The sequence below is a fragment of the Dendrobates tinctorius genome, unplaced genomic scaffold (assembly GCF_039654945.1).
Source record: "Dendrobates tinctorius isolate UK_male_01 unplaced genomic scaffold, ASM3965494v1 ptg000049l, whole genome shotgun sequence".
Classification (NCBI taxonomy): domain Eukaryota; kingdom Metazoa; phylum Chordata; class Amphibia; order Anura; family Dendrobatidae; genus Dendrobates; species Dendrobates tinctorius.
The window spans coordinates 135,684-148,916 of record NW_027361717.1 but is presented as its reverse complement, the minus strand read 5'-3'; the positions used below and the strand labels follow the sequence as shown (position 1 = coordinate 148,916).

Below are 13,233 nucleotides of genomic sequence, written 5' to 3'. Positions count from 1 at the left end.
AAAAAATCATTTTTTTTCCACAAAAATGATCTTTTAGCTCCCAATTTTTATTTTCACAAGGGTAACAGGAGAAATTGGACCCTAAGAGTTGTTGTCCAATTTGTCCTGAGTACGCTGGTACCCCACATGTGGGGGGGACCACTGTTTGGGCACACGGTGGGGCTCGGAAGGGAAGTAGTGACGTTCTGGAATGCAGACTTTGATGGAATGGTCTGCGGGCGTCATATTGCATTTACAGAGCCCCTGATGTACCTAAACAGTGGAAACCCCCAATTGGAATTCCAACCCTAACCCCAACACACCCCTAACCCTACCCCTAACCCTAGACATAGCCCTAACCTGCCTTTTTTTTTTTCTTTACTTTTTTTTTTATTTTTGTGTTTTTTATTTTTTGTATTTTTGACTCATAGTAACGCCACTTCTCCTCTGATCTCACACTGGCAGATGATCAGAGGAGAAGCAGCGTTACTATGTGACAAGATCGCTGCCCGGCACATAGTAACGCCACTTCTCCTCTGATCTCACACTGACAGATGATCAGAGGAGAAGCAGCGTTACTGTGTAACAAGATCGCTGCCTGACACAGCTGTGCCAGGCAGTGATCAGCTGTGCCAGGCAGCGATCTAGTCACACTGTAACGCTGCTTCACCTCTGCTCATCTGTCAGCATGAGCTCAGAGGAGAAGTCGCGTTATAATGAGGGAGATCGCCGGGAAACAAGCAGCTTTCCCAGCGAGCTCTCATTGGCTGCTGTGACGCGACGTCATCAGGACCTGAACCAATCAGGTCTCGATGACGTCGGGGGTCCCAGCATGCATTGTGCACCGGGATCCCCGCGTTATAAGGTATGAGGGGGTCCCGGGGGGCACAAAACCGCCGACAGTAGATAAACGTCGGCGCTGCACAAAGCCCAGCAAGCGCCAACGTTTATCTACTGTGGGCGGTCGGGAAGAGGTTAAGACAAGTATCAGCCAAAGTGTGCACATTTTTTCAAGGGGGGAGAGGGAGACGAACTGCTGACAGACACCGCTGGGATCAACACATCTTGTGTGGTGACAAGGGATCGATCATTCTGAACTTAACCTTCTTTCTTTCTGGTGACTCCCATAGACACTAGATGAATGCCCAATACCACAACAATAGCAGGTTAGGCCGGGTTTTACCTAATGTGCATGTCATAACTGACATTCTTACCCATTGGTAAAGAAAATACATTGTTAAAGGCGTGGTCTGAAACCAACACTGATTTACAGTGAATGTCACATTTGACTTATCTAAACTATTAATATGGGCTTACAGGTTATCAACTGCTGAAAACAGTCCTATCTGTTAGTCTCATATCAGACGTCTTGTTGTTGAGAAATCATCTTGTATCACTTTACTATATAAGTGACATCTTCCAGGCGCTGAGATGGATGTTGACTAGAGGATAACTCTGCCTCCAGAGCTTATTTTGCATGAAGAGGGAGTTACCAGTGTGAGACAACTAACACAGAACAAGAGAAATAATATTTGTCTTCTTGAAAACACTTTTTTGCTTCTCCCTCAGCTCTGCTGTATTGCAATATTGCAGCCCTGTCTGCCTGTGAGCTGGAGGCAGAGCGGAACCTGCAGATGTGTCAGGCATAATCACATACAGCTCTACAGGGAGATCTGAGAAGCTACAAGGCGTCTGATATGAGACATACAGGGAGGACTTTTTTTCAACAGTCTATAACCTGTATGCTCATTAATAATTTAGATAGGTCAACTGTGGTTACAGATTCCCTTTAATCCTAAATATCTATATAATGCAATAATTTATATCTGTTTTCTAATATATTGTAATTATAAATTACCCATCGTTCCCCTCTCTACGGTAACTGCTTTATTTTTCTTACCAACTTCCTGAATGCTGACACTTTGTTTGAGAACCCCCAGTGCATGCTGGGATACTAAAGCATGACAATAAAGGGCACGCGATTGTTATCAATTCAAAATTCTGCTCAATAGGTTATGGTCACTGTGCAATGTTCTTTTTAATACACGGTGACAGTGCGCTCCCTCCCAGACTCTGATGAGAAAGGTCATGAGGCAGCAATAGAGCACACTGTCAGTGCCCTTTGTAAGGAGATTACCCAACAAGCAAGAAATGCAGCTACTAGCCCACCCCCCAATTACATCACCTTCGGGGGCAGGAATAGCCATTACACTTTCTGCTTGCTGCGTAATCTTCTTGCAATGCACACTGACCGTGCGCTTGCTTTCCAGATCATCACTTCTCATGACAGCCAGCTAGGGAGCGCACTGTCACTGTGCATTAAAAATAATATTGCAGTGTTTTAAAATTCCACTGAACATGTCGGAAGAATTCACAACCGACACATGCTAAACAGAGCAGGTACTAATCCAGCCTTTGAAACAGACTTCACTGATGATGCTTCGTTTCAGGGTGGGAAAAAAGGTTACAGCAGTGACTTCCACAGCCTCTGCCCCTTGATAACATCTTGTTTTGAGTTTCATAGCATGCACTGGAGAGCCTCAAACAAAATATTCAAAGAGGAAGTAGATAAAAAAAATGCAGTTAGATAGCATATTAAGGGAATGGCAGGGACTTTTTAATTAAAGTATAATAGAAAAAAAGAGATTAGATCTCAAATAGATCAGAGATTTAGGATTAAATTGGTGTTCGTTTTGGACCACCTCTTTAAGCAGCTGAAATAAATGACGAATTAGACTGCATTATTACTACAGTGATGCAGACTATCTTAGCACATACAAAAGGTTGGGTCTGAAATATAATGAACTAGACACAATAGGGGATATCTGTAACACACTGATTATGAGGGTCAAATAAGTCCTTATAGTAGGAGGCAGTGGTTGGAAGGAAACAATGGAGGAATATCACAGTTATGACAACTATATATAGTGCATTAAATATGGATGAAAACTATGAGCCAGTGATTCTTGAGACATGACTGGTAACTATTGAGGTTTAGCTTCCACATAGCTGAATGACTGTCAGTAATTTAAAGAGCAACCACAGGTTTAATTTTTATTTCATAAACCAATAAATAATACACCAATAAAAATGTGTAATATATCTTATGAAGAAATTTGCTTCTCTCTCCTCCTGGACTGATCTCAATTTACAGGGAAAATCTGTATACAATGAAGACAAGAGGATTTTATTAATGAGATAGAAGAGGACAGTTAGTGCTTTTAAAATTCTATGGAGGAGGGAGGAGCTAAAGGCCGACAGACATTCCGCTACAAGTTCACTTGCAAGGACAGTTCTCTATAGAACATCATGAGCACAAACTGACAGTTAGTATCTCAGTTAATTGGTAAGCGACTTAACTGAAGAAAGAAATTTTACCGATGAATTAAGAATTTGAGATTAGTTCAGAAGGAGAAAAAAAACGGACTTCTTTAATAAAGATAACATTTTTTCTTATTGTCAGTATACTTTTGATTTACCAAAAAGACTAATTAAAATGACGGTTAACCCTGATGAGATATCATGTCAGCCGGTCTTCCAGCAATGCGTTTTGCGTGCGAAAAAAAAAATACAAAAATAAGCAGGAATGTAAATAAGGTCTCCGCTAACACTTCTAGTACAAAAACTATATATTCCGAACTCACAGCAATAAACAAGCACACGCTCTCCGTCACTGACCCGTGGCCCCTAGACATTATGTGAACATCCTGTTTATATTTTCTTTTCATGGTGGAGGATGAGGGGGACATTCTGTCGAATACACTGCAACAACTAGGAAATTCCTCAGGAGGGAACAATACACGATTGGTTATGAAAAATAACCGGACTTCATATGCATTTAATGACATTAAAGATTTATTGAAGTGCTTGAGCAGTATGCCATAAAAAAAAGGCTCCCAAATGTAAGAAACTAAAGAAGGGCATTGATTAGAGCAAGTATACAAAACAATCTAAAGTGAAGAACAAAATGTATTGTATAAAAAATGGTGGTACGAGTTCAACATTTCTTTAATATTCTGCCACAGATTTACGTAGGCGACGTGTGTTAGAAGGATGTGACCACTGATCTCTGTACAAGCAATGGTAGATAGATAGTTTACTCGCTATCCTCATCTTTACTCGCTGTCCCCCGCTGATAGACGTACAAGTAATCAAGAGTAAAGTGAGAACTCGTTTCCTCTTGATTACTAATATGCTTGAAGGGGGGACAATGACACCAGCGCTGATTGGCTCACATGTCATAACCTGAGTCCTGGGAACGCGAGTGCCGATACCGCTGGAGCAGCACCAGCACAGGAGGCGAGTATAAGTTTTTATTTTTATGGGGCCAAATAATCAGATAGAGAAAAGGTTGTCCTAGCAGTGGAAAACTCCTTAATTATTAAGTGGACTAGTTCTTCATCCATTCATTCCTAGAAAGATTGTCCATATCCCCCGTTATATCTAAAAAATAAGTCACAAATTACTGACTAGTAAGAAAAAAAAAACAAAAAAAAAACAACACACAAGACAATTTTGTCATATGGCCTATTTATTTAAGAAGCATTCCATACACAGTGCAAACATTTCTTTGGTAAAGATCACCATTTACAATAATAAAAAAAAAAGACCAAGGCACTCATCATGATTGGTAACCGTAAGATCCGACAATAAATATGCAGTTTTCAGCATTTCAGAGGTATCGCCACAAAACAGAAAAAGAACATTATTCACTTTTGTAAGAGACATGGATATGAGTCATTCCTTTATATAACCATCTGTGCTGCGCTAGTTTGGCAGTGAAGGCGCAGTCCCGTAGTCCAAGGTTTCTGACTGCCTGCACACATACGCGTTGTACTTTGGCCATGTAATTATGAAGTTATTGCTTTTAAACAAATACTCCAAATTAATTTTACTGAAACAATGAACTGTTCTTACAGAGATCAACTGCAGTCCCACGGGTGGAATGACAAACGGGGGAAGGGGATTCCATTTCCATTTTTTTTATCAAAAGACATCTATTTTGTGTCTCCTCCTTCCCACTTTGTGACCGATATGCAAGAAACCTTCCCGCAATGAGGAAAGGGTTTGGATTGCTTTTGTACTTCAGTTGCTTTCAGACCAATAAACCGGAAACAAGTTTCATTCATTAATTTCAATATAAAAAAGACCATTAGTGACTAAAGTGTAAGTTTAAGGAATATTCCATAAACTGCAGCAAACATTACAAAAAATGGTTGCCCTCTCTAACCAGGCAATGGATACGGTGTTTGCTAGATGACATGGAGATTAAAATCAATGGGGAATTTTGATGGAAACTGGGAAATGGCAAATCCATTTCATAGGGAAGCTCAACATTGTTGGGAACTGAGGACTTGGTTCAAGCAGTTGTCTCATTTAGGCACCCTCATTGGTTAAGACCGGAAATATCATCTTCTATTGGTTAGAATGGTTGAGAGACGCTACTATGGCCATGGTTTTCCTTGCAGCAGACCCAACGTGGGGAATGTAGTATTACATCCAAGCCATTCAAATAATTACACATAAAACATGGACGGTTGTTTGCCAGAACGGGAGCTTCTCTACCCCATCTCAGAATTGATCTCTATATGTCCTAAAAGGGCCAAATGGATCAAAATTGTCCTCTTTAGACAAGTACTTTGAAAGGGTAGTCCAGTGAATACAAGTTATCACTCATCTAAAGAGGTGATAACGCGCATCGATGGACGTCCCACCACTAGGACTTGCTCCAACTGGCAAAATAAGGAATTTTTACGCATGATGAAGAACGTTGATCCCCGGTTAGAAAGTGGAGAAGCAGTTTGGACACCCGATCAGATCATCGTTCCATTCATTCACCAGAGAAAACTACTCGGCAGTTCCATAGGGAATGAAAGGAGTGGAGGTAGAGTATGCCCACTGCCACTCCATTCTATCAAGGATAAAAATTCCCAGTGGGAAAGTGATGACTTGATTTTACCAAACAACCCCTTTAATACTGCACTGGCAATTTACTTAATTAGCATGAAAAATAAAAGCCCAATTAAGGTTTCATTGAAAACTGTTATATATGAATTTTGATCTACAGTTTGTTGTATTCTGTGAATTTAACGTACTACAAGAGTTATGAAAGAGGATGCAGGAAGCCTCATAGAATGTGAATCTTTTTTTAAGTGACTTACAAAGAATACGTACGGAACCGAGACATTTCTGATAGCAGAGAATAAATCAGGATACTGGCCAAACAAAACGCTACAGAATGAAAGGGTCAAAATGATCATGAATGACTTAAAGGGTTATTCTCAGGTTGTCTCTTGAGTAGAGTTGAGTGAATATGTTCGGAAACGGCCGCCGAATCGGATTTTGGCATATTCGTGCTGAATTTATGTTTGATGATAGTTTCTGAAGATATTTGTTCATTTCTACTCCCATTGACTCCAATGACGTTTGGCGAATATTGCAAAAACAACATTCGCCGGTGATCGTAATCCGAACCGAATATTGAAAAATTTGCTCAACTCTACTCTTGAGCAGCTCAGAGTAATGCAATCTGTTTACAATCATCTTACTTCATTGATTCTAGCAGGGCAAGCTCTCCTTTTTGAGTGTAGGTTCCACTATTACTGCAGCTGTGCTGCTCACCACAACTATAAAGCTCAGCACAAGTTCTGCTGTAACACATTCAGTGGTTTGTTCTGCAGTGTACACTACTATCACTATAGTTACAGCGATAATAGTGCATTTAAACACATAGCTTTGGACAGTGAGAGCCATGATCAGAGAAATTGCTCTGGGAAGAACTCTGGAGACTGGTGATTTAGCAAGATTTATAACAGCAGCTTATCAGGAGCAGAGAAGGAAAGAGATGAGCAGCTAACTGATGCTTAGAAATTTATGCACTGGAGAGAGGTTACTGGGATATTAGAAGTTTAGCCCTCTCCAGGAACACAACTACTCCACATACTCAGCCAGGATCTGGGCAGGCACTAATGGCCAATCTCCATGGAAATTAGCTGTGCACTATGTAAGATAAAAAGCTCTCATTGCACAAGAATAACAGCATATAGAAAACACAAGTCAATTGCAAACTTGCTTATTTAAGGCTGTCTAATTAAAGTAATTTAATAACTTGAGAATACCCCTTTTATCATATGACCAAGCTGTATGTAATGTAAATGTAACGCAAGTGCTTTCTCAGTTCTAACTACTTTACAACATTTTTTATCATGATGGGAATTTGTCACTAGTGAATTTACAAGCCAGATGAAAAAAATTCAATTTGACGCAAAAACATCAGTGCGCTGATCTGCGCGCAATGGTAGGCCGGCAGCATGTTGCCGGGCAGAATGCAGATATTAAACAGCCTCATATCGGCCGAATGGCAATCATTTAATAGCCCATAGTCACCAAAATGGGTAAAAAAAAAACTTTCTTGATTTTCTTTTTTTTAAATAAATCATGATAGATTCAAAATTTCAGGTCTTGCCTTCAGTTGATAGAGTTGAATAAAAAGATTCACAGGAGCATGGTCCAGCAGCCATATCTGTAGTCCGTGGCTTCTCTGGAGTCTTTTCTAATTAGTATATTAAGTGTGGCAATATTGATACGGCATGACAAATACAGTGACTTTTTAAAGTATTCATCCACCTTGGCTCTTTACCTGTTTTGTTACATTACAACTTTAAATATTTTTGTAATCTGATGCATGGCACACAAATCAGCACTAAATAGTCTGTTGGTGAAGGGAGAAAAATATAGACATTAAATTTTTGCGATCAACCAACTAAAAATTGTCATATGTAGTCCCTTTTGCGATGACACTCCTAAAAATTTCTGGTGCAACAAATTACCTTCAAAAGTCACAAGGTCCTTTAGCTAAGTGTCACATGGTGTGTCACTATATTATACACACCTTTTCTGAAAGGCCACAGAAGCTGCAACACTGTTAAGCAAGAAGCACCACTAACCAAACACCACCATTAAGATCAAACAAGTCAGGTACAAAGTTTTTGAGAAGTACAAGTCAGGTTTGGTTTATAAAAAAACCCCAATTTCTGATGATCCCCCAGAGAACCATCAAATGCATTATCATCAAATGGAAAGAACATGGTACCAACAACAAATCTGCCAAGAGAAGGCCACCCACCAAAACTCTCAGACCGGGCAAGGAGGGAATTAATCACAGAGGCTTCTCAGAGACCAAAGGTAACCCCTCAAGGAGCTGCAGAGTTCCCAAGAAGAGACTGGAGTATCTGTCCATAAGATCACAATAAGCCATACACTCCATAGAGGAGGCCTTTATGGAAGACTGGGAAGAAAAAAGTCTTTACTTACACATAAAAATTGTAAGGCTCATATTGAGTTTGCCAAGATATGTGGGAGACTCCCCAAATGTATTGAGGAAGGCAAGGTGGTCAGATGAGACCAAAACTGAACTTTTTGGCCACCAAGGTAAATGCTATGTCTGGCGACAAAAAAACACAGCTCATCATCCCAAGAACAACATCCCCATAGTTAAACATGCTGGTGGCAGCATCATGCTGTGGGGCTGTTTTTTGGCTGCAGTGACAGTGAAAACAGTGCAAATCGAGGAGAAGATGGATGGTGCAAAATACAGGGATATTCTTGAGCAAAACCTGTTTCAATCTGTCAGTGGTTTGAGACTGGGATGGAGGTTCATCTTCCAACAAGACAATGACCCAAAGCATACTGCTAAAGCAACACATGAGTGGTTTAAGGGGAAACATGTAAATGTTTTAGAGTGGCCTAGTCAAAGCCCAGAAATGAATCCAATTGAGAATCTGTTGTCAGGCTTGAATATTGCTGTTCACCAAAGGGAAACCATCTAACTTGAAGGAGCTAGAGCAGTTTTGCCTTGAGAAATGGGCAAAAATTACAGTGGCAAGATGTGGAAAGCTCATAGAGACTTATCCACTGTGACTTGCAGTAGTTATTGCTTGCAAAAAAGGCTCTGCAAAGTACTGACTTGGGAGGGGGGGGTGAATAGTTATGCCCACTGAAGTTTTCAGTTATTTTGTCCTTTTTTGCTTGCTTCACAAAGAAAAGAAATGTTCACAGCTGTAGGCATGTTCTTTACATGAACTGATGCACTATTGTTTAAGTTTTTGTGATGCGTGTTTTTTTTTTTTCAGGTCATTTTTATAACAAAAAAAAAAAAAAAACATAGGCCAATTGAGCTTTCTTAGGTTCTTAATTCTTGTCCTATCAGGAAGGATAAAAAAGCAAGGCTCCGCAATTATTACAGGTAGAATTACAAAGATGGGTAACACCTCTATACACAGCTGATAGCGCAGAATCCACTGATCACAGCTGAACCTGCTCGTCCTCTAACAATGATCTTTGCACGGCCTCAACAGACACTTCAATGTAAAAAGATAGGAGTCGGGGTCTGGTCATTGTGGCTATGCACATGTGTTGTTTCCTGAAACAATAGGAAGTTGAAGTCTAAAAAAAAAAAAATTGCAAGATTTCTATTTTTTTTTAGAAAACACATTTAACAAAAAAACAACCTGATTTAAACAGTAGTTCATATTCTGATGATAGATTTCCTTTAAATCTGCAATGTCGGTCCAAAGGCCTTCTAGGATTAGGGCTTTATATTTTCAGCTATTTTACAACTTAAATGCTGATACAAAGAAAGATACTACTCAAAACATGTACAAATGTAGATTGTAATGGTAAATAATTGTGATCACACAAATATAACACATCAGTCCATGTTTTATTGCCTCTACTGAGCACCATTCAAAGGAGAAATGAGGTATAACTGTTGTCCTTCCATTGATTTGTAAATCTAAGCCCAAACCAATAATGGTAAGTGAAAGAGCAAGCCTAGGCCGCGAGGTCTGCTTCTATATAACATAGTATGCTGCAAGTCCCCAATTCTAAAGATCTTGGGGGCAGCCATTTATAGTCTATATTTATCACAATATCCCCTCTAAAGTTTAATTACTACTACCAGCTAGCGCCTCTAGTGGCCACCAGTGAACAGTGCATTTACAGACTTCTTTGAATACTGGAGAAAGTTACAACTTGGCTACCTTTAATGTATATAACAGGTTCCTGATAAAGTTCAGAATAATAAGTCACTAAAATCATTTTTTTGTGAAGACTCCATAAAAAAAGCACAGTAACAATTTTGTAGCACGAAAAAAAACAAACAAAAGAAATAACTGAACCACAAAATCATCACGCGTTCTTCTGTGCAGTGCCTTATGGGGTTATGAAAGATTAGAAAAAAAGTGGCTCTCCTTTTCCAGAAACAGCGCCACACCTGTCCACAGGTTATATGTGGTACTGCAGTTCAGACCCATTTACTTCAATGCAGCAGAGACGTGAAAGGTTAAAACGCTGTTTCCAGAAAAAGCAGTATTTTTTTTTTATTCTGGATACCGCCTTTGATTGTATAGAAGTTTTCTTGTCATAAGCACAGAATTCGTTCTATATAGAAAAACAAATAGAAATATATACTCGACATTCGTATAAAACTGGGCCTGAGTTAATATAAAATGGAGAGACTCTCACAGAGATTAAAGGTATATTCTCCTTAAAGCAAAAAAAAAAAGAAGATTATTTTCTCTTAAATAATTGGCTGCCATCACTACCGGATGAATTGCTATAAAACCTTTATACATACCGGAAGTTTCCCCATTTGTGAGATCTCCCCAAAACTGGACTGAGTTGCACGAATGTGACATTTACAGAAAAAGATACTGCGATTAGCACCAGTTTGTGTTCCCAACCTGAGAAGCGTTTATCCAAGGAAATATGGCTGACACAAACGTTAATATCCTGTCATTGCTTTATATACTTCCCTTTAACAGAGACCATTTTAGGTATAAACGGTAACTAGGTATAAAAAGAAAAAAAAATACAAAAACAACTATTGCTCGATACTGTGGGAGTGATGAAGGCAAAAAACGGAGGCAGTGTAGACAAAACTGCTGTAACCCGGGAATGGATGACTTGGATGAATCCTGCTCTCTTGAAGCGAGGAAATCTGTAGAATTAGGTGCTTTGTGTTGTATCTGTGCAGACTGGACAGCAAGTTCCTTCTTTTCTAACGGGTGATAAACAAGGAGCAGTGGTGCAGGATTCCACGAAACATGTGATAGACCCATTCTGGAAGACAAGATATTCAGGAGGATCACACTGAGGGGCTTCCTACAGTAATTCTTACCAATAAGAGCTGCACGCCAAACTCGAAAAGACATTTGGTACTTCAGCCAAAATAAACTTCAAACATTCTAAAAACTGTTTGTTCCACAATTACAATTTATGATCTATCCACAGGACAGGGGATGTGTCTGATTGCTGGGTGGGAACTCACTGTAGAGAGACATGCGTGACTGCCCAGTACACACATTTAGTACTTGTCCTCAGAATAGTTAAGTTCAAATTGGAGAAAGAAAAGGAAGGGAAAGCAAAGAATGGTGGGGTTGGGGCAACGAAGTTAGGTACAACATGTAAGAGTGGCGAAAGAGAGGCAAAAAAAAGGGGGAATGGAAAAGGATGAAAGGGGTCGAGGTGGAGTAGGAAAAGACAAAAGGGGCGAGGAGAGGGGGGAAAAACTAAGGAGGGCAAGAGGGAGGAGGAAAAGACAAAAGGGGGAAAGGACAAGACAAAAGGGGGAAAGTAGTAGGAGGAGAAGACGACAAAAGGGGGAGCACAGGAGCAGAAGAAAAAGGGGAGCGTAGGAGAAGACGACAAAAGGGGGAGAGGAGGAGGAGAAGACAAAAGGGGGAGAGGAGGAGGAGAAGACAAAAGGGGGAGAGGAGGAGGAGAAGACAAAAGGGGGAGAGGAGGATGAGAAGACAAAAGGGGGAGAGGAGGATGAGAAGACAAAAGGGGGAGAGGAGGATGAGAAGACAAAAGGGGGAGAGGAGGATGAGAAGACAAAAGGGGGAGAGGAGGATGAGAAGACAAAAGGGGGAGACGAGTAGTACAGGGGAAGAAGAGGAAAGGAAAAAAGGAGGAAAGGAAAAAAGGAGGAAAGGGGGAAGTGAATGAAAAGAGGGAAGAAAAGTGAGGGGAACAATGTAGATGATACGTATTAAATGTCTCAACATGAAAAATTGTAAGAACTGTGCACAACAAAAAAATAAAACACAATTAGAAGCATAATGAAAGTCCTTCCTAGTATAGCACAGTTTAGCAGTGAGTTATTTTCCAAAATGTTAGATTAAAAAAGTTGACATTAATAAAAAGTTGAAATTCTGCAGTTTAGCACAGCTAGAATATATTTTTGGAAACATTCTATAGGTTACTTTTTCCTATATTACTTACTTTACATTCACATTTTGTACAAGAATCTTTGTTCCATCTTTCGTTAGTGGTACGTGTCCTTCCAGTTTCTTCAGTGCAGTCTGTACTGCTTAACCGCGACTCAAGTTTTTTAATCTAAAACATGAATTTAAAAAAATGTGATTGTTTTCGGATGATATATTAAGGTGATTCTCCAGGCTCCCACACACTTTTGTGTACTAGCATTTTAGTATTATTTATGTTAGAATCATTCTGTTTTTGCTAACAACTGACAAAATCGCATGTGTTTTGAACTAGATCTGTGCTCATTATCTTCCCTTATGTTGCAATACATTCCTATTCATCAGCAGCTGAAGTCCTTCCACTCTTGCAAGGTCCCCAAATTAGCCACCATTGCAGTATTTCATATAAACAAGTAGGAATACTTTGTGGTCTAGTTTGAGAATAATGTCTCACAAAATTTGGGCAAGTAAGATATTTTGTATAAGCTGCCAAGAGGAGAAGGGTAATAATGATAACTCCAGGCACATTTCTGTAGGAAAAGTAAAATACTGGGAAATTATAACTCCCAGAATCACCAACACCCCATCAATTGTCTCTTCAGTCACACAATACCTGTTTTCTTAGACTTGTAATTGTCTTTTGCATATCAAGAACAAAGTCCTTAAAGTCGTTGGCAAGTGGCATATTCTTTATATTCTTTGGTTGCTCAGTGCTTAAAGTGGTATTTATGGGTGAGCTGAAAGACAAGGACATTTAGAGTTGAAAGAATGAAAAGCATATGAGGAATCTACTATGGAATCACTAGTGGAAAATTGTGACTATGATATACTATAATGTAAAAAAAAAAACCCCAAAATGTTGAGTAATATAATAGATAATAATTTACGGTACTCAACAAGTTGCAAAAAAAAAAACAAGGCAACAGCTATTTTGTCTTCACTTTCCCTACATCAGACCTGATCTGAGGCTTAGATGAAGTAGTAAGTT

At 39.5% G+C, this 13,233-nt stretch overlaps 1 protein-coding gene across 1 annotated transcript in view; it reads right to left on the bottom strand.

Moving 5' to 3' along the window:
* Positions 1-9,681: 9,681 nt before the first annotated feature.
* The window catches only part of PXDN (peroxidasin), a gene marked incomplete at its 5' end in the record, with an annotated part of 88,255 nt that continues 84,703 nt past the window's right edge, over positions 9,682-13,233 (bottom strand). The window contains 3 exons of the mRNA XM_073576632.1: positions 9,682-11,100; positions 12,265-12,378; positions 12,859-12,982. Of these exons, the coding sequence (XP_073432733.1) occupies positions 10,987-11,100; positions 12,265-12,378; positions 12,859-12,982 (352 nt within the window). The remainder of the gene's footprint in view (positions 11,101-12,264; positions 12,379-12,858; positions 12,983-13,233) is intronic.